The sequence below is a fragment of the Mustelus asterias genome, chromosome 1 (genome assembly GCF_964213995.1).
Source record: "Mustelus asterias chromosome 1, sMusAst1.hap1.1, whole genome shotgun sequence".
NCBI classification, from domain to species: domain Eukaryota; kingdom Metazoa; phylum Chordata; class Chondrichthyes; order Carcharhiniformes; family Triakidae; genus Mustelus; species Mustelus asterias.
In genome coordinates, this window is record NC_135801.1 from 52,257,302 (window position 1) to 52,279,539 (window position 22,238).

The 22,238-nt window shown below is 43.0% G+C and overlaps 1 protein-coding gene across 2 annotated transcripts in view; it reads right to left on the reverse strand.

Moving 5' to 3' along the window:
* Positions 1-22,238, reverse strand: part of slc10a7 (solute carrier family 10 member 7) — a 352,662-nt gene that overhangs the window by 59,873 nt on the left and 270,551 nt on the right. For both annotated transcript variants that reach the window (XM_078212292.1, XM_078212284.1), the window contains 3 exons: positions 14,634-14,799; positions 13,043-13,094; positions 12,835-12,908 (listed from right to left, as the gene is read on the reverse strand). In XM_078212292.1, the coding sequence (XP_078068418.1) occupies positions 12,835-12,908; positions 13,043-13,094; positions 14,634-14,799 (292 nt within the window). The remainder of the gene's footprint in view (positions 1-12,834; positions 12,909-13,042; positions 13,095-14,633; positions 14,800-22,238) is intronic.

Sequence of the window (22,238 nt, forward strand, 5' to 3'; positions counted from 1 at the left end):
CTGGTGTTTAGTGATGGCAGAAGCCAAAGTGGCTGAGTGCGAGAACGGGTTGGGGGTGTGAGGGGGTCCAGTGGGAGACTGTCGTAGCTGTGAGGGACAGCTCGGTGGATAGGATATTGGTATGTAGATAGGCTGGAAAATTGGGCGGGGATCCTGGATTCAGGATTCAATCCTGGACCGGGGAGCGGCGCGGGCTTGGAGGGCCGAAGGGCCTGTTCCTGTGCTGTATTGTTCTTTGTTCTTTGAGACGGAGGATGGCTCTCTTACCCCGGCTGAGTGAAGATCATTCATCTTCTTCCAACACTGCTGCCACATCCTCTTCTGTAGTGCACTAGGGCTGCCACTGCATCCCAGGTGGGAGTGGTAACCCTGCTGGATGGCCGTCTCCTGGAGCGTGGGTATAGGGTTTCTTGCCTCGTCGTCACTCTATCATGCAGTCTAGTGAGTGCCCCCTCCGTAAAGCATGGTGCTGACTTCTTGGCTGCCATTCCCTGCAGTTGTTGTGAAACAAGTGCTAGATAATGCTGGGGAACTGTTTATATGGAGCTCCCCAGTGCTTACAGCAGTTAAGTTGTTACACGGTAGGTGAATCAGAGGGAATGCGCTGCTGGAGTGGTGTGAAACTTGTGGGAATAGAAATTAATACCAATAAGCAGTAAGATTCGGCCCGAAAACACGCTAGCAACGTCGGTGCGAAACACTCCATTTTTCTTGCTGGACCTAACATTCTGCCATCTTTGGATAAGATTTTGCCATTGTGTCCCACCTAGAAGGACAAGCAGATGTATGGGAACGCCACCTCACGCTGGCTCCCCTCTAAGCTACACACTTTGGAACTATATAACTCTTCTTTCACCGATGCTGGGACAAAATCCCGGAATTCCCATTCTAACAGCACCATGGGTGTACCTACACCACATGGACTGTAGCGGTTCAAGAATACAGCTTCACCACCTTTTCAAGGGCAATTAGGAATGAGCAATAAATGCTGGCCTTGCCTTGGAACGATGCTCACATTCAAGCTGCTTCTTTATCAAACTGTGCAGAAGATCAGTTTTTGATTCACCTTCCATGGCTGTCGGGTATCTTCTTTGCAAGCACATCAGTGAATCAGAGATCGATGACACCAAGAGAAGATATTTTTCAATTGCATATTCTTCAATTTCCATTCGGTCCCATAAAACAATCACTTCATTCCCAATAAATATTCTTTGGCAGATAACTATAAATTATTCATTTTTACATTTAAGTCATAAAGCCCAAAAGATATACAATGAATACCACAAATATAGAGTAAACACTCAATTAGCTGGCTGCCTCTGGGTTTGCTTCCTGGCAGATTGAGAAGGGCATCAGACCAAAACAGCATGCCAGTAGCCTTCAGAGCAGCTGGATGCTAGCTGAGCCAAAAGAATCAAAGGAGGGCAGAGTGAAGTGGCTGCAAGAAAAGGCTTAGGAAACCGACAGCCATCTTTGTACCCCGAGCAGTGTCTGTGAGAATGGTGTCCAGGAGTTGCTCTTGCAATGGCAAGCCTCTGCTCACAGATGTGTTTAGCTCACACCATTAAATGGTCAGATAGCATCTTAGTTTCATGTTGCACCGACCTCTTGCTTTGCAGCCACCTGCTCTGAGAAGATTCTAACACAGCATGATGCCCAGGTAGTGCTATCAAAATTGCACTGTTTTTGGAAAGTTGCAACTCATTGCCAATTAACAAGCTTACTGGCTACAAAAAAGATTAGTAAGAAGTCTGACAACACCAGGTTAAAGTCCAACAGGATTATTTGGTAGCAAATGCCACTAGCTTTCGGAGCGCTGCCCCTTCGTCAGGTGGAGTGGGAGATGTGCTCACAAACAGGGCATCCAGAGACACAAACTCAATTTACAGAAAAGATGGCATTGGCGAGACGCGGCTTCTTGCGAGCTGTCCCCAGCACACACTCTAATTCCATCTTTTACTCTCATTCTATGCTCTTAAACTCAACTCTAACATTTTTAAACTTTCAAAAAATGTTCAACACTATATTCTGCACCCTCTCCTTTCCTTCCCTCCTATGTGCTCTATGAATGGCATTTTTTGTCTGTATAGCGCATTGGAAACAATACTTTTCACTGCATCCCGTGACAATAATAAATCAAATTGGGCTGCTGCTAGTCATGTTACCATCACCTGACAGAAGCCATTTCCGGGAAAAGCAGGAGGAGGCATGAGCACATTGGGGAACTGGCAAAACGCATTTTTTTCTGGCTTTGCTCGTTCCCCCTGACTCCAAGGGCCTGGTAAAATTATCCCCTGAATGTTCGTCTGAAAGATGTGACAAGCTAGTGTTCAATCTGTTGTTGCGCATTTATATGTTGCAGAGCCAGGAAGATGGAGTTAAAGTTAACAGCATATTAGGTTGCACACAATTATAATGATGAACTGAATTATACCAACTAATTGTTTCAATTTATACAACATGCACTTCATGTTTTCACCTTAAAGCATTATACAGAATCATAGGAAACTTAGCACAGGAGATCCTATTCTGGTGGCATTGACTCAAATGTAATTTCTCTGCCCTTTTCCCATATCCTGTAAAACGAAAGTTTTCTTCTTAATTTCACCGTTTTGTACCAATCCTAAATTGATGCTTTTAAATGTGTACCTTTTCAAGACTTTAATCTATAATATATTTTGTCAGAGTGGGGGACCTCATGGGGTGGTTCATTAGTTAGATTTGGAGTTGCATATTTAGGTTTAAAAATAATTTTTCCATAAGGTTACTGGAAGCACGATCTGATAATGACTCAGTGAGACCAAGAGTCAAGCTCCTTAATCAGTGAGATTAAAGGATTGAGAAATAAAAGCGTGGCACAGTGGTTAGCACTGCTGCCTCACAGTGCCAGGGACCCAAGTTCAATTCCAGCTCGGGTCACTGTCTGTGTGGAGTTTGCACATTCCCCCCTCGTGTCTGCGTGGGTTTCTTCCGGATGCTCTGGTTTCCTCCCACAGTCCAAAGATGTGTGGGTTAGGTTGATTGGCCATGCTAAATTGACTCTAGTGTCAGGGAGGTTAGCAGGGTAAATGTGTGGGGTTACTGGAATAGGGCCTGTGTGGGATGTGGTCAGTACAGACTTGATGGGCCAAATGGCCTCCTTCTGTATGTAGGGATTCTATGATTCTAAAGGGATGGACTGAGAAAGAGGATGAATTGCACAAGACTCTCAGGTGTGGTGGTACTTTACACCGATAATATCTATAATTGTTCTGCATATGAATTGGCCAAATGATTGAGTAAACTGCTACAAATTTGCACCATGTCATTATATCATGGAAATATAGAGGCACCAGTATTTTCTCTGAATCTGTATTAATTGAACCTATGAACTTACCAACTTTGTGTAGTTGAATTCAGCTTTAATGACACCATTCAATCCCTATAGATGCCATGAGATCCCTCTAGGCACAGTGCTCACTAAGTTGCTGGTTGGTTTCCATGAGAATCATGTTTTCAATGGAATGATTGCCAACATCCTTGTATGTTTCTGATATGTAGATAATATTTTTGCTATATTTGAATCTGTAGCTACATGTAAAAATTTCCTTACACACCTTAATGGGCTCCATTCTGTTCTCAAATTCATCTTTGAAATGGACCAGTTTAATGAGCCTCATTCATGGACATGCAAGTTGAGAAATTCACTAATGTGTTCTCTACTACTGTCTGCCTATCTTTGCTGGTCAATATATGTGTTGGGATTCCTACAACTCCACTTGCTATAAGATTGGCCCTTATTGGCAAACTTGTAAACTTGCCAATCCAAAGCCATTTGCGCACTGTGCAAGCTTGATGGTTGGGTGCATCAAAGCACTATGGGATGGCTATCTTGATCAAATCATTCCTCGCTGTATATCGCAAAACCTTATGAATGGGCAAAAAGGCTGCCACTTTCGGTCCTGAAAAGTGCCCAGTCTACTTCAGATTATCCTGGAAGGGCAAGGTGTCTCAAAAATTTGAGAATAGGTCAAGCTAGCCATTTCACATTGCTACTATGCAGTAGCAACTCAAGTGGTATTCTCCATTAACAGAGTACTGTGGCCAAGCCAAAAAGAAGTTCTGCTTATCACACAAATGAGCACTATGGCAGATGCATTTCTGTGCTGAAGTGATGCCAGCTATGTAGGTCCCAGTGACTGGTGAATGGCATGTCCCTTCGACTGTTTGCAACAGGCAGAATACTGACCATACTTAGCCAGCCTGTGCCTGCAAAACTCAGAACATAAGCGTCCAATATTATATGTGATATTGATATTGAGATACAAGTCAATATGATATTGAGGGGAGACGGTGGCATAGTGGTAATGTCACTGGACTAGTAATTCAAAGATCAAGGCATTAGCTCTGAGGTTTGGATTCAGATCTCACAATGACAGCTGGTGGAATTTGAAATCAGTTAATAAAAACCTGTAATAGTGACCATGAAATTGCAGTAACGGTGAGCATCGATTGTTGTAAAAATTCATCTGGTTCGCTAATTAATGCCCTTTAGGGAAGGAAATCTACCATGCTTACCTGGTCTGACCTACATATGGCTGACTCTTAACTGGAAATGGCCTAGCAAGCCCCTCAGTTCGAGGGCAATTAGGCTTGGGCATAAACGGGAATAAAGGAAAAAGAATTCTGCAATTGGACAGCACATAGTGAGCTAAGAATTGCGCTAACTAATTTTGGATTATCAGTCAGGCTCACAATGTGACTCACTTACACTTGCTGGAAACAACAGGGGCGATTCTCCCTACAAAAGCAGGACAATGGCCAGGAAACTCTAGCAGAGACCGTTTCGCAGGCTCCCTGCTGGGGCCTCTGCACGTCTCCAGCAGCCAGATTTTAGGCGCCATCAGCTCTGCGCCGGAAATCAATGAGGAGCTGAATAAATTATGTAAATCCTAATTTGAATCAGTTTTATATGCCATTACCGGGAGTGGGACGGAAATCCCCGGGCCCACTAGCCTTCTCCCCGTCCCCAACCCCCCCCCCAGGTGTGGCGGGGTCTCTCGGGGGCAATCATTGGGGTGGGTAGTCCCGCTGCCACTCTGCATTTGGGCTGAGTTACAGAGGGAGGGAGGCCAGGGGCTGGCCATCAGGGTGGGGAGGTTAGGGTTAGCGTGCTGGGCGGGGGAGGGGGGGGAGAACATCGAGGCGAGCTGGTGATGGGGGAGGGGTCGAAGCTGGCTCGGGCATGTTTGGGGAGCCAGTGATCGGGCCGTGGGGGGGGGAGGGGGGTCACACGCCAGCGATGCGCGGTTGACCAGCCATCGAGCTGGCCAGTGATCGGGAGGCTGGCAGACAGGGGCCACTGTGCATGCGCCGTTCTCGGCGCTGACAGAGCAGCGGATGCGCAGTGGCCTTTTCAGGGCTATGCTGCTGGCCTCTCCAGCGGCAATAGGCCCTGCCCACTGATTTTCAGCATTATTAACGCTGAGGCACTCTGCAGTGCACAGAGTGTGGGAGATCCATTTTGAAAAAAGGAGTATGATTTACTCCAATTTTTATGTGAATTTGACACTTTGAATGTATTTGCGAGAATCGCCCCAACATGTATTCATACAGAGTTCCCTTCTCTGCAAACAAAAAGAGCATGATCTGGCATTGTGCTTTTATCACTTAAACAAAAGATTGGGGGCAATTGTTCCCTGGTGCATTCCCCATGGTAACACCCCGCCCAAAGTCAACTTACCTTTTTGAATTGGAACAAAAGCTTGGAGGATAACTGTTCTCTGTATGTTCTCTATGGCAACATCTCAACCAATCAAAATCCACTCACCAACCAATCAGCACTCTTTTTCTCATGCCGTATAAATGATTGTTCCCTTTCAAATTTGGTATTCTTGTCTGTCCTGATGAATGCAAGAAGTAAATCTTTGACAGCATGTTTATTAGCAATAATCAGAACTGTTTACTCGCGGATAAAAAAGTGTGATTGATAATCATTAATAATTTTCACATTGTTAAAAAGGTACTTACACTGCTAATGATTAGACTTAACTTTCTGTGTTGCGTTCATGTACAATTACAGCACAAATGCAGTAACTTCATGAAAGATACGAGTGGCGGGATTCTCTGGCCTTCCCACAGCGTGTTTCTCGGCAATAGGAGGTGGCCCACTGTTGGCTGGCGGCGGGACCATATCAATGGGATTTCCCACTGATGCCACCCTATGTCACCAGGAAACACGTGGCGGGGTGTGCCATCAGCGGAACAATAAGATCCCATCAGCGTGAAGAGCCAGAACATCTCGCCCTAGGAGTTTAAATACCAGATGCTGTTTTTACAGTGCGAAGGTGAGTGGCACAAATGAGCCAGCAAAAAGTGGCAATTTCCACTTCACTGCACTTTAATAATGGTGTGCATCATTCAAATGCCATCATTACTTGGAAAGCATCAGTCTAGATCAGTCCAGGGCAGCACGGCGGCACAGCGTTAGCACTCTTTTTAATAATGTGAAAATTGTTAATGAGTGCCAATCCCCCATGGTCGGCTCATGAACAAAGTAAGGAGGTGTGGGATAGAGGGAAATTTGGCCGATTGGATAAGTAACTGGCTATCTCATAGAAGTCATGATGTGGAGATGCCGGCGTTGGACTGGGGTAAGCACAGTAAGAAGTCTCACAACACCAGGTTAAAGTCCAACAGGTTTATTTGGTAGCAAATACCATTTGCTACCAAATAAACCTGTTGGACTTTAACCTGGTGTTGTGAGACTTCTTACTATCTCATAGAAGACAGAGGGTGGTGGGTGGAAAATTTTCAGACTGGAGACCAGTTACCAGCGGTGTACCACAAGGATCAGTGCTTGGTCCTCTGCTATTTGTGATTTTTATAAATGACTTGGAGGAGGGGGCTGAAGGGTGGAGCAGTAAATTTGCGGATGACACCAAGATTGGTGGAGTAGTGGATGAGGTGGAGGGCTGTTGTAGGCTGCAAAGAGACATTGATAGGATGCAGAGCTGGGCCGAAAAATGGCAGATGGAGTTTAACCCTGATAAGTGCAAGGTGATTCATTTTGGTAGGACAAATTTGAATGTGGATTACAGGGTCAAGGTAGGGTTCTGCGGAATGTGGAGGAACAGAGAGATCTTGGGGTTCATATCCACAGATCTCTGAAGGTTGCCACTCAGGTGGATAGAGCCGTGAAGAAGGCCTATAGTATGTTAGCGTTTATTAACAGGGGGGTTGCGTTTAAGAGCCGTGGGGTTATGTTGCAACTGTACAGGACCTTGGTGAGACCACATTTGGAATATTGTGTGCAGTTCTGGTCACCTCACTATAAGGACATGGAAGCAAAGAACAAAGAACAGTACAGCACAGGAAACAGCCCTTCGGCCCTCCAAGCCTGTGCCGCTCCTTGGTCCAACTAGACCAATTGTTTGTATCCCTCCATTCCCAGGCTGCTCATGTGACTATCCAGGTAAGTCTTAAACGATGTCAGCGTGTCTGCCTCCACCACCCTATTTGGCAGCGCATCCCAGGCCCCCACCACCCTCTGTGTAAAAAACATCCCTCTAATATCTGAGTTATACTTCGCCCCTCTCACCTTGAGCCCGTGGCCCCTCGTGATCGTCACTTCTGATCTGGGAAAAAGCTTCCCACCGTTCACCCTATCTATCCCCTTCATAATCTTGTACACCTCTATTAGATCTCCACTCATTCTCCGTCTTTCCAGGGAGAACAACCTCAGTTTACCCAATCCCTCCTCATAGCTAAGACCTTCCATACCAGGCAACATCCTGGTAAACCTTCTCTGCACTCTCTCTAACGCCTCCACGTCCTTCTGGTAGTGCGGTGACCAGAACTGGACGCAGTACTCCAAATGTGGCCTAACTAGCGTTCTATACAGCTGCATCATCAGACTCCAGCATTTATACTCTATACCCCGTCCTATAAAGGCAAGCATACCATATGCCTTCTTCACCACCTTCTCCACCTGTGTTGCCACCTTCAAGGATTTGTGGACTTGCACACCTACGTCCCTCTGTGTTTCTATGCCTCTGCCATTTATTGTATAACTTCTCCCTACATTATTTCTTCCAAAATGCATCACTTCGCATTTATCTGGATTAAATTCCATCTGCCACCTCTCCGCCCAATTTTCCAGCCTATCTATATCCTGCTGTATTGCCCGACAATGCTCATCGCTATCTGCAAGTCCAGCCATCTTCGTGTCATCCGCAAACTTGCTGATAAGACCAGTTACACCTTCTTCCAAATCATTTATATATATCACAAATAGCAGAGGTCCCAGTACAGAGCCCTGGAAAGAGTGCAAAGGAGATTTACCAGGATGCTGCCTGGTTTGGAGGGTAGGTCTTATGAGGAAAGGTTGAGGGAGCTAGGGCTTTTCTCTTTGGAGTGGAGGAGGTTGAGAGGTGGCTTAATAGAGGTTTATAAGATGATGAGGGGGATAGATAGAGTGGACGTTCAGAGACTATTTCCTCGGGTGGATGTAGTTGTTACTGGGGGGAATAACTATAAGGTTCGTGATGGAAGATATAGGAGGGATGTACGAGGTAGATTCTTTACTCAGAGAGTGGTTGGGGTGTGGAATGGACTGCCTGCTGTGATAGTGGAGTCGGACACTTTAGGAACTTTCAAGCCGTTATTGGATAGGCACATGGAGCACACTAGAATGATAGGGAGTGGGATAGCTTGATCTTGGTTTCGGAAAAGGTTCGGCACAACATCGTGGGCCGAAGGGCCTGTACTGTGCTGTACTGTTATATGTTATAAACTTTTTTTTAATCCAAAAGTAAACAGTTCTGAATATTGCTGATAAAAGAGACATGCTGTCGAAGCTTTATGTCTTGCACTCATCAGGACAGACAAGAATACAAAATTTCAATGGGAACAATCACTTATATGGCATGAGAAAAAGTGTGCTGATTGGTTGGCGAGTGGATTTTGAATGGTTGGGGTGGTGCCATTAAGAACGTACAGATCTCCGCACTGTGCGGAGTCTGCACATTCTCCCCGTGTCTGCGTGGGTTTCCTCCGGGTACTTCGGTTAGCTGCAATGGCTATGCTAAATTCTCCCTCAGTGTACCCGAACAGGTGCTGGAGTGTGGCGACCAGGGGATTTTCAAAGTAACTTCATTGCAGTGGTAATGCAAGCCGACTTGTGACACTAAATAAACTTTAAACTTCAGCTGTAATTCCACCTATTCCACATTCTGCTTAAGGACCAACTGGAGTTCAAAGCCTCAAGATCACTTTATTTCAGGGACAAGAACAAAAGCATGATCTGAGCAGGCAAGGGAGGATCTGACGAAGGATCTAACTATGTCAGGTCTCCAAGCTTCCTTTTGGTGTACATAAAATTGTGCAAGAAGTGCAAACGTCACTGAAAGACATTGAATTAGCGGCAGTACGTCATTTAAATTATACTGCTGCCACCATTACCGCCCCAATGCAATGTATGCCTGTCTTATTCTTCGGTGATCATTTGCGACCGAGTATGATTGTCTACCTAAGAAAGTCTGTGTCACTGATCATGGGTTCTGTGGCTCCTTGCGTGGCTGATGAGTCTGATCATTGAGCCACATCTTTGACCACACACTTGGCAGGTGGCTTCAGTGCTTGGATTCTACACTGCTGATATTCCTTTCTCAGGTTCCTTTTCCTGGTCTCCTCTTGCCATCGGGTGCTCTTGAAGAATTACGTTCCTTCAATCAGGAGGTTCCTCCAAGAGGTCTCTTTTGAGCAAGGGTCTTCTTGGCATTGATGTCTATGTTGCATTTCTTGAGGTAAGCCATCAGAGTATCTTTGAAGCGTTTTCTTTTTCTGGAGCCTTCCTTGAGCTGGACGAAGAAGATTTGCTTTGGCTTTCGAGACTATGACATCCTAAGCATACCGCTGACCCAGTGGAGTTGGTTTCGGATGATCATGGCCTCAATGCTGGTGCTCTTAGCTCCTTCAAGGATGCTGATGTCAGTAAACCTGTCCTCCCAGCTAACGTGGAGAATTCGTCTCAGACAACGTTGAATGTATGTCTCCAGGGCCTTGAGGTCACGACTGCATGTAGTTTCTGAGCCATATAGAAGAGTTGGGAGGATGACTACCTTGTACATGATGATCTTGGCATCAGCATGAATGTTGTGGTCATCAAAGATTCTTGTCCTCAGGCATCATTTGCGGATTGGATAGGATGTTCGATCTCTGCATCAATGTCAGCCTCAGATGAGAGTTTTTAAAAAGTTTTTATTTATTATTGTCACATGTAGGCTTACATTAACACTGCAATGAAGTTACTGTGAAACTCCCGTAGTCGCCACATTCTGACAGCTGTTTGGGTACACAGAAGAAGAATTTAGCATAGCCAATGCACTTAACCAGCACTTTAGGACTGTGGAAGGAAACCGGAGCACCAAGAAGAAACCCACGCAGACACGGGGAGAACGTACAGACTCCACACAGTGAGCCAAGCCGGGAATTGAACCCAGCTCCCTGGCGTTGAGAGGCAGCAGTGCTAACCACTGTGCTGGGCTCCCCAGTTAGGGGAAATGTTCCACATTTGGGAGGGTTTCTCCGTTGATCTAGATGGAGTGAGATACCAGATCTTGCCCTGGGGCAGGTTGGTAAAGGACTAGAGTCTTCTGGAGGTTGAGGCTGAGGCTGAGGTTGATTCTTCGGTATGCTTCCCGCAAAGGTGTCAAGGTTCACTTGGGAGATTCTCTTCTGAGAGAATGGAGATGGCGATGTCATCCACATATTGAAGTTCTACAAGCAATGTCACTGTTGTTTTCTTCATATGTTTCAACCAGCTGTGGCTGAAAAGCTTTCCGTCCATCCTGCTTTCCTCCACTAGGAAGCTCGTTCTTGACAAGGTGAGGGATGATGGCGATAAAGATGGAGAAAAGGATGGGAGCGATGGCATATCTCTGGTTGACTCCAGTCTTGATCTCAAAGATTTCTGTCTTATTTCTGTCAGTGAGGACTGTCATCGACAGCTTGGCGTGGAGGAATTGTAGGATGTTTATGCATTTCTCTGGACAGCCAGTCTTTGACAGGGTCTTCCATAGCACTTCCCAATTGACTGAGTTAAAAGCCTTGGTCAGATCGATGCAGGCCATGTAGAGTGGTTGATGTTGTTCCTGGCATTTCTCTCGAAGTTGTCAAGCAGTGAAAGTCATGTCCGCTGTTCCATGGTTTGGTCGGAAGGTACACTAGCATTCCAGGATTACTTTAGAGACTGGGAAAAGACAGTTGGTAAGGACTTGATGCTCTTCCCGGCAATGGAGAGTAGCGAGAGTCTTTAGTAGCTCTCACAGTCCACTTTGCCTCCTTCTTGAAGATTGTGGCAATGACAGCACCCCAGGTAGGCAGGAATTTCTTCTCTGTCCCAGATTTTCCAGAACAGTTGATGGAGATGACAGGTGATCTCTTCTCCTCCAAGTTTGAAAATCTCCACTGGAATCCCTTCCATTCTTGCAGCTTTTCCATTCTTCACATATTTAATGGTGGCTTCAACTCCGTTCACGTTTGGTGGGAGTTCAAGATCATCTTTGATAAGGTAGATATATATCAGAACCTGATCCTTGGTGGATGTGAAAGCCCTGGAATTAAAAAGGCTGATTTTCCAGTGGTTAAATGTCTTTTTTGTATTATCAGCTTATATAGTGTGGTGATATAAACAGGGCCTAGTTTTAAGGCTGATAAAATTGGATATCCTAAATTAAAGAATTGGGCATATTAAAATCAAACACAGTCAAACCTCAGGCAGGCCAATTGTACAAATATACAAACATGCCTGGGCCTGACCCATCAACCACCCATCAAAGGTCATTGCACTCTACTGATACTTAGCAGGAGATCATTGCACCTCATTGAAATGCACTGGCCTATTGTTAGAAGCCCAGATCGGGCCAGACTTTCTGTCACCGAAAGTTCCTGCAGTTACATGTAAGCAACAGCATGGAGATGGGACACCTGGGGGCGGAGCCTGGTGTCCTGTCAGGCAGACATCAAGAAACCCACTGGGTATTGGAACCCCCTCCTGGGACCTCATTGGCCGGAAGCCAGAGAAGTTTCTGGAAAGGCAAGCAGGCTGGGGGATAAAGGAACACATTTTCAGACAGACCAGCAGTGAAGACTCGACGAGGGAGACGACCGTGACCATTCGGAAGACTGACCAGAGAAGGAAGAAGCTGCCATCGAGACTCACCTTCATGATGACGGACCAGAGGGACCCAGAGAATCGAGCCTGCAGTTTTAACCAAACCATCTTTGCGGGTAGTATACTTGAATGTGGGGTATCCTCTTGTTTTATGTGGGTAATTTGAGGGTTAATTATATTATTAATAAACTTGTTGAACCTTTACTTGTGTTTGTCCTTTGTCCATCTTGCAAATAAGGACAGCGGGGTAAAACATTAGAGTAAGCAAACTGGTTGAAAGTATCTGAGAATTAACAGGTACAACAATAGGAATACCAAAAATGGTACAATTGCATATCGGCATTGTGCAACACCTGTGATTCAGGTGTTTGACAGTAATTAAGCATGCATTCTCATGGAAATGAAGTTCCACATCCAAAAGGCCTCCCTAGAAATATCTCAACTGTCATTTTTGGCATGCCAATTTTAGGAGTCCTTGATATCATCCCACCAATATCAATCAATAATTATGTTGATATTGAAAATGTTGACAAATTTTAAAGTCACTACTTGCACAATCCTAGCTGGGTTAACAACAATCACACTGTCTGAACTGGTCATTATAAACAAATGGTTGAAATACAGCAACTGAAACAGATTATATTGCTGGGATTGCATTTTCTAAAACAAAATTTACTTACCAAGAGTCAATGATTTATGTGTTGAACAGAACATAATGGCAACTGTGTCTGCGGCTGTGAAACCTGATTTTTTTCTGAAAGAGCAAGAGCAGTTAAAAAAAATATTTTTGGCTATTTTTTTAATATATATATTGTTATACCCATATTATATTCGAGAATACACACAGTAAAATATGGAAATGTATTCATGCAAAATACAATTACTTACCTTGTAGAAATGATAAAAGTTAAAAGCATGAAACTCAGCTGAAGGAAAAATACTAAAAGAAAAAGAAAAATGTTTAGTAAACAACAATATATATATATTTTCAAAGTGCATGCAGTTTGTAATGCAATTGGAATAGACCCTGAATAACTATGAAGATACATTCATCTTATGAAGTTTAAGTGTAATATTTCCCGTATTGTAAACTAATTTCAAATTTTTCAAATGTCAAATATAAAGTTTCAAGAAAAACAATCGTATTAAAATTTCAAGCTATCCATTGCTACTTGCGATTTTATTACTGCAATTGTGAGCACTTTGTCAGAATATTAAACAGCATTATAATATTCTACTTTTTAAAAAAAAATGTCGATAATATTCGAAGGTGGCTTACCAAAAATAGAATTGAGTGCAAATTTAACTAGTCACATCAAGTAGTTCAAACAGAAAAAATATGTTTGGCAATCAATAGGACCTTGGTCACTTGGACCCTCAGTTATTTTTCTTAAAATGTAACTTGGAGTTTTTAAAATCATTTACAATAGAAGTTATAGTTAGATAAACTCATAAAATTATTAAACCTGTATGAAATCATATGTATGAAATACGCATGAAGAAAGGGAGTTGTAATGGTGGAATTAATTTTTAGATTGGAAGTAACGTGACTTCTGTCACTGGAGTTCACAATTTAAATTGAGTTGAAAAAAACATAAATCTTGTGTTACAGGACAAAATTTTAAATGACAGTCATTGGAAAAGAAATGAGCTAATTGAAAGACGAAACATTTTCTGTTGAGTATTAATGCTGACAGTTTTCAGGTCGAATACCCTCAATGTGCTGTTAGCTGATATCAAAAGGGAGTGTTACAAATGGCCTCAGTGTCTCTGGACTGGGACAGGAAAAAACAATTAGCCACTTGCTCCTGGCTATCCAGAAACTCCAACTGGAAACTGCAGATTATATAGACAGCATCAGCCCCGAATATTAGGTGTTCTGTATCCCAATGGCTGGAATACTTTGATGTTTTTCTGTAAACCTGAACATAAAGAACTTGAACAACATTTTGGGCCATCAGAATAAGTTAATATACATAATATGAAGTAATGCCAGGCTGTCAACAAGGTTATCATGATCATATGCCACTTAGTGAGATACGAAAGGGCTGATGTCATCCGAGAAATGATCTCAACATGAATGACCATTATCCTATGAAAGAGAAGAACTTTAAAAATCTATTGAAACAAAAGTCAGACAAAAAGTATATTTTTCCCTCATCCGCTGTTAAAGAGTCCATCTGCTAAGGTTTTCTGCATATGCAAAATAAACTTATCACTCCTGATTAGTGACATTTAAGGAAATAAAGTTAACTTCTTTTCATCTGCAGTTTTAAGTGGCATGGCTAGCAGTTTTGCTATAAGAAAGTAGTCAGAGAAAAAGAGTGCTGAAGATATTGCACTGGCCAATCACCAGAAAAGTCACAGATTTCATATAACCTACTATGGGATCTAATCCTGAATTAGTTATCAGTGATATGTTTGACAGTAGGAAAGAAAGGTTATCATAGAGTGCGAGTAAATCTTATTCATTACTTACTTATAAAAACAATTATTATCAGACTAAAAGTCTCTAGGTCAATCTTTGGATTGGAGAAGGTATCACAAAATGTTGAATATATGATCATAAGAAGCACACAACTGCTGATAACTCCAAATGGGGGCTTCTTCCTTTCAAGCCAATCCTTGATGTATTTTCGTAAAATCTGTAGGGAAAAAGAAAATCATCAGTTTATCTTGTGGAAGGTTATGTAAGTCAAGTTGGGCATCACAAAATAAATATGACAGCACTGCGGCATTTTGCGGGAATGGAATAATTCAGTTGGTGTCCCCAGTGGATTTCAAAGCTTTCCAGCTGCATAGCTATTCTTCTGGGGAATTTAACATTTTTAGTGGAACTTCCGTTGGGGAGCTCTAATGACAGCACATTTTCAACTAGATTCAAATCCATCCTTAATCATGGCAAATGCTTTTTGCTAGCTGTCACTGAAATATGTCCATTAAGATTCCCTCAAATTTGCATCCTCTATTAGCATAAATTAATACATGCGATTGCTGAGTATTCCTCTCCATCAACAAACAATTTTAAGCTCATCTTGGGAACCTGAAATATCTGACATCTTGTGGAATTTCATAAATGTGGATAATAGAAAGTGATTCTTAGAACATTTTAATATTTAAGTAACTAGCATTGTACCACAAATTTCTAATTAAATTATAACTCATGCCTCAAAATCTTAAGTACATGTGTTGTGGGAGTTTAAATAATTTAATCTCTGAATATCCAGTCTAACTATAAATGTATACATAAATGGCATTCAAAACTTTTTACAGTATCAGCATAATCATTCTAAGCTAATCAAAGTGAAGTGATACAAATTATTAACCGTTAAAAATATTGATAAATGTTATTCCCTAAATATTTGAACTAATAAGGCATCTTTTGGATTTTAACAAATGTTAACAATTTACCAAGATACAGTGTATGAAATCTGCTCCAAAGTAATGCTATGTGGCATTGAAAACTTGGATCAAACCCATGAAAAATAACATTCTGGGAAGAGATGTCATTTCCATGTCAAAAACATTCAAGTTTTGTGATAAAAGTTTTTCAGTGATTAAATAAGAATTTTCTTGTGGTGAGTGCAAGTATTGTTTCAGATGGATTTTATGTGGCTGCATTGCAGTGTATGTGGATTTAAGGTAAATAAACATCATGCAAAAATTACATCTAGTGTTATTGCATTAGTGAATGAGTGAATGGACGAGCAAATGATTGAGCGAATGGACTAGTGTGTAGGTGTGTAAGGTAAGTGGGTAGGATGGCAGCATGGTGGGCTGGAAGGTAGGATGTGTGTGAAGGGGGGGGGGGGGGGGTGGAGAAGAGTCAGGTGATCGGGGATAGTCAGGTTGGGCCAGGAGGGGAGTTTTTAAATATTCATTTATGGGATGTGGACATTGCTGACTAGGCCAGCATTTATTGCCCATCCCTAACTGTCCTTGAGAGGGTAGTGCTGGGCTATCTTCTTGAACCACTGCAGTCACTGAAGTGTAGGTACTCCCACAATATGGTTAGGGAGGGAGTTCCAGGATTTTGACCCAGGGGCAAAAAAGGAATGGTGATATATTTCCAAGTCAGGATGGTGAGTGACTTGGAGGGCAGTTCCAGGTGGTGGTGTTCCTAGATATTTGCTGCTTTGTCCTTCTAGATGGTAACAATTGTGGGTTTGGAAGGTGCTGACAAAGGAACCTAGATGAGTTGTTGCGGTGCACCTTGTAGATGGTACACACTGCTGCCACTGTTCGTCAGTGGTGGAGTCGTTGAATGTTTGTGGAAGGGGTACCAATCAACTAGGCTGCGTTGTCCTGGATGGTGTTGAGCTTCTTGAGTGCTGTTGAAGCTGCGTTCATCCAAGCAAGTGGAGAATATTCCATCATATTCCTGACTTGTGCCTTGTAGGTTCTTTTGTTGGAGATCATCATTGCCTGGCACTTGTGTGGCACAAATGTTATTTGCCACCCCAAGCTGGATCTTGTCCAGCTGCATTTGGACATGAACTACTTCAGTATCTGAGGAGTAATGAATGGTGCTAAACAGTGAACATCCCCACTTCTGACCTTATGATGGAAGGAAGGTAATTGATGAAGCAGCTGAAGATGGTTGGGTCTAGGACACTACCCTCAGAACTGCTGTGATGTCCTGGAACTGAGAAGGTTAATCTACATCCTCCTTTGTGCTAGGTATGACCTCAACCAGCAGAAGGTTTTCCCCTGATTTCCACTGACTCCAGTTTTGCTAGGACTCGTAAACTTCTGCAATTGCTGATCAACCCAGAATTTGACAACGGCTACAATGCTTTCGTAATCTCGATTTGAAGGTTTGAATATCACGTTCAAAGAGGCATACTGAATCTGGTCTTCGAGATCTGGAGTCGGTTGTAGGCCCCGATTGCGGGTCTTACACTGTCTTGACCTCGGTGTTCGTCCAGGGGGATTGGGGCACACGCATACGTGGTTGGACCTTGCCATCTGCTGGGGCTTAGGTCGCTCTCTATTGAGGTGCTGGGCTCACTCACAATCCAGTTAGGGAGGGGTATATTTATGATACAACGGAAGTGCAAAGGCTTTGGTAAAACTACGGATGGATTCTAAATGTTGCTCAACAATTCTGCCAAGGCTTTGGCCTTTTCAAGCTCCGAGAATGGCTATATTATCCTGCAGTTCATCATTAATCCTGAACTACTCCCCTTGTGATTATAATCCTGATTTTGTGATGTTGTCTTTTTATCCTGACAAGGGTTGTTGATATATGTGCATTGAGGTGCATGCTGCCTGTTATCCTGTTGTTTGTTGAAAGCTAGTGATATCCATTTATTCATAAGGGAATTCATCCACCAGTATTCTCTCACGGTGGAACGAGGAAGATCTTAGTTCAGCTGTATTATCGTTTACATTCAATTTTGGTCTCTTCTGTGACACTTGGATGTGCAAGGGGATCTGCTCACCCTGCTTCTGGCCCTGTGTCAAATCCAAACTCCTGCAGTGTAGTGTTTGTAATATGGAGATATTTTCTTTGCCTGTGGGCTGATAACCGGTCTCCTTCGTTCTATTGGGGACCATGCTGGGTTGATGTATGGCACCAGGATAATGCGATATTTATCTTCTTTTTTGTATTACAATCCTGGCATTTATAATGGAGGATTACATTATACAGATATTTTTCATTTTAATTATGGATAATATGAGTAGTGCCACAGCAGAGTGGTGGATTAGTGGTTTGGTATAGAGGTGGTGGGTATGCCTTATAAGTCCTCATAGTGGGTGAGGAAAACCACTTTTAGAACTAATCATGTTGCGTTTTTCTTTTTTTTTGTTGTTAAAGAATCCTTGTTGATCACCTATGAAGGTAAAGACAGATCACATATTCTGGAAAAGATAGGTTTTATTGTCTTTGGTGCCTCAGGCGTAGTTGGAGTTGGGGGAAATATATGCTGGTGCACTTTGAGCATGGTTGGGGGAATACTTGGTTGTCTAGCCTTTCTTGGGTTGGTTTCCTATATTTTCCTTGGCTGCACGGGATGTGGCAGTGGTTACTTGGTAGTTTGGCTCCTGTAATGTACAGTGAGCACATCATCCTGTTGGGAGGATTCTTGGCCTCCCCTGTGATATCCCAGCTGTGGATATCTGAATGACTCATAGAAACATAGAAAAACTACATCACAAACAGGCCCTTCGGCCCACAAGTTGTGCCGAACACATCCCTACCTTCTAGACCTACCTATAACCCTCCATCCTATTAAGCTCCATGTACTCATCCAGGAGTCTCTTAAAAGACCCTATTGAGTTCGCCTCCACCACCACTGACGGCAGCCGATTCCACTCGCCCACCACCCTCTGTGTGAAAAACTTACCCCTAACATCTCCCCTGTACCTACCCCCCAGCACCTTAAACCTGTGTCCTCTCGTAGCAGACATTTCCACCCTGGGAAAAAGAGTCCACCCGATCTATGCCACTCAACATCTTATACATCTACCTCTATTAGGTCTCCTCTCATCCTTCGTCTCCCCAAGGAGAAAAGACCGAGCTCCCTCAGCCTATCCTCATAAGGCATGCCACTCAATCCAGGCAACATCCTTGTAAATCTCCTCTGCACCCTTTCAATCTTTTCCACATCCTTCCTATAGTGAGGCGACCAGAACTGAGCACAGTACTCCAAGTGGGGTCTGACGAGGGTCTTATATAGCTGCATCATTATCCCCGGACTCCTAAACTCAATCCCTCGATTGATAAAGGCCAGCACACCATACGCCTTCTTAACCACCTCCTAGGACTCCTCCTCCTGTTGCTAGGATTTCCCTGATGGGAGGAAAATGGGTGGAATTCAGTTGGTTGCGGGGCCTAAATAGTATTTCAGATAAGATTAGAAATAGGGGAAGTTTGTTTGAAACCCTGGGGTGGCGTGAATACTCCTGGCCTGTCGACCCTTCTTTCAGCTATGTTGCTGTTTATGTTTACCTTGGCTGGGTGGGTTAGCGCAGTAAATACTTTGATTATCTGTTCCCGGACCCTACGAAGAATATACTAGATGAGGGAGTAGGCTGCCCTCCCCCGAGAGAGCCCCTTTTGGGGACTTCTGGACAATTCTCCTTCTTAAGGTTAAGGTTCTCCTGGCGGTTTGTATCATGTTGTTTGCATGGCCTGAGTGTGAACCCAAGTATTGGAGCTCCACATTGTCGGAGTTTCTCCTATGAGATTGTGTGTCTATGTTCTGAAATCCTGCGTGTGAGAGTATACAATGTCAAATTACATCTCGTCTTATCTTGGTGTTCCTCTCTCTCCCAGGTTTCCCTTCGTTATCTGGGTCAGTTGGATGCTGATGTAGTCTCTGATTTATTATAATTGATTCCACAGGGTTTCCCTCACCTTGTCGGGAGAGGGAAGATTGCATCTTTCCCCCGAGATATCCCGTCTGTAGGTGCTTCGATGATTCTTCATCTCCCGGTTGGTGGGTACTTCTTGGTGGGGAAAATAGATTAGATTTTCCGGCTGACGGTGGGGCTTGAGTTGCACCTCCTGTGTGGCTGGAGATGAGTGAGGCTTATTTTGTTGACCCCAAGTGTGGTGTGAGAATCTTTGGCTTTTTGGCTCTTCTTTTATCTGTGCCAATATCCGTTACATTCTTTGGGTGTGTAGGCAAGGGTAGCAGCTATTTTGACAATTTGCACTTAGAAGGTGTGGAGGTAATATTATAGGTTTAGGTCTCCCTCAGGGAAGATATTGTGTTACTCGTAGGGACCGGGGGTAATTTTAGATACCTAGGCTCTGTCTTATCTGCACTCTCCCCTTGAGACTGTATGGCTCTGCTCCGGTTATCCTGTGTGCAATAGTGGACACTGTAGTGATGCGTCTTGGGTTTGGGGTTGTATCCTGATGTTTCCCACTTGTGTGGTATCTTGTTTGGACGTTTCGGGGTGCTGTTTTACGTTCTGATTGGTTGGATTTCACCCCATAGGTGTTTCCTAATGTTATGTAGCTTGGTCCTCATTATCCTGTCAGCGAGGGTACACATCATTGTGCCATATGCTTGTGGCTTTATCTTGTCATCTTGATAACCTCCACTCTGTGTAATTCCTTTCACTATCCGTATGAAGGGAGGCACTGATTATAACAATTACAATGAATTGTAATTAATAATTGATATTCCAAACCAATTGCAATGATATAAGTGGAAAGATGATTATACTGTACTGTACAATCCTTGAAGGTTTGTCGTGTTGTTTATAAAGATGAGCAAAAATCTTCAATGAAATATATTTTTAAAAAACTGGTGAGAACATTGGAATGTTGGTCACAGGAAGTAGAATACTTCAATGAGGACTTCTAAATTATAAACTTGTAGAAGTAAATTCAATGAAAACAGATCTTCAATTACAATTTGATGAACTTCAAGTATCAAAGGTTTATATTAAGTATTGTGGTAAATTCATGAACAGAAAAAGGAATTGGTGCTGCATTAGAACAATTGGTTGAATTACAAACCAAAACTGATGAACTGTTGGAACTTTGTTGTGAAAAGAGAAATTAAATTTTTGAAATCTGGTGCAATCTGGAGAACAAAAATGATGTGATGTGCAGTATGGAAGAGCAAGTCCAGACTTCAGAAGCAAATAAGGAAAATTTTAAGAAACAGTTTCAAGAACTAATGAGTAAATTGAAAGAGTCTAAGGAGAAGTCAGTAACCATGAACGTCCATGTGAAGTTGTTAAGCTTGCATAAAGGTTCTACAGATGACTTTGAAACAAAAGCAACTGAACTGACCAGAGCAGATATGAGCTGATAGTAATATGCTTGGAAAAAAAAAGAAAATAAAAGAGGAAATAAATATTAGGGTGAAATTGTGGGCAAAGTGGAGATGAAGGTTCCATTTTTCAAGAAGAATTTTTAGCAAACAAAACGTAACCATACGCAGAAGGCTGTGACAGACACATCTCTTGGATAAATTCAAAAATGACTTGAGCCAAGAGAGGAAGGCTCCCTTCGTGCTGGTTTATACATTTGGTGTTAATCAAAACCATGAAACAACAAAATCTGTTACGGAGGAAATGAGTAAAGAAGATAATTTTGAAGCTGGTTGTCAATTGGATAGTCATGATGTGGAGATGCCGGCGTTGGACTGGGGTAAACACAGTAAGAAGTTTAACAACACCAGGTTAAAGTCCAACAGATTTATTTGGTAGCAAAAGCCACACAAGCTTTCGGAGTTCCAAGCCCCTTCTTCAGGTGAAGAACTCAGGTGAACACCTGAAGAAGGGGCTTGGAGCTCCGAAAGCTTGTGTGGCTTTTGCTACCAAATAACCCTGTTGGACTTTAACCTGGTGTTGTTAAACTTTTTACTGTGTCAATTGGATATACATGGTTTTCGTACCAAACTTGAAGGAAACATTGAAGTCATGTTTCCATTAAGAGGAGAAAATTATGAAAAGCCCCATGTTTGTCTGTATTAAAGTTCAGAAACCTATGCACAAGTCATTGGTAGCATACAGCAAGACCCAAATGCATCCAGATGTGAAGAGGTGAAGACTGCCAGATTATTGGCTGGCACCAAGATCAGATTACATAGTGTCGGGATAACATATTCGCATGGATAAAGGATTGGTTAGCGAACAGAAAGCAGAGTAGGGATAAATGGGTCTTTTTCTAGTAGGCCAACCCTAACAAGTGGAATGCCACAGGACTCAATGTGGGGCATCAACGTTTTATAATCAATACCATTGATTTGGATGGAGGGACTGAAGGTATGCTAGTTAAGTTTGCCAATGATACAAAGATAGGTAGGAAAGTAAGCTGTCAAGAGGTAGAGAGTCTGCAAAGGGATACAGACAGCTTAAGTTAGGGCAAAAATTTGGCAGATGTAGTGTAATGTGGGAAAATGTGAACTTGTCTACTTTGGCAGGAAGAATAGAAAAACAGTTGTCAGAATCAGTTGGTAAGTTGGTAAGCCATATCTAGTGAAGAATTTGGTTCACTTCTCTGCTACTCTCCTAGCTGCAATGATTCTCAAGGGTATGGCTTCAAGGAATTGGATGGATATATCCATGATAGTGAGAAAGTATTGATTCCCACTGCGTATTCTCAGCAAGCCCA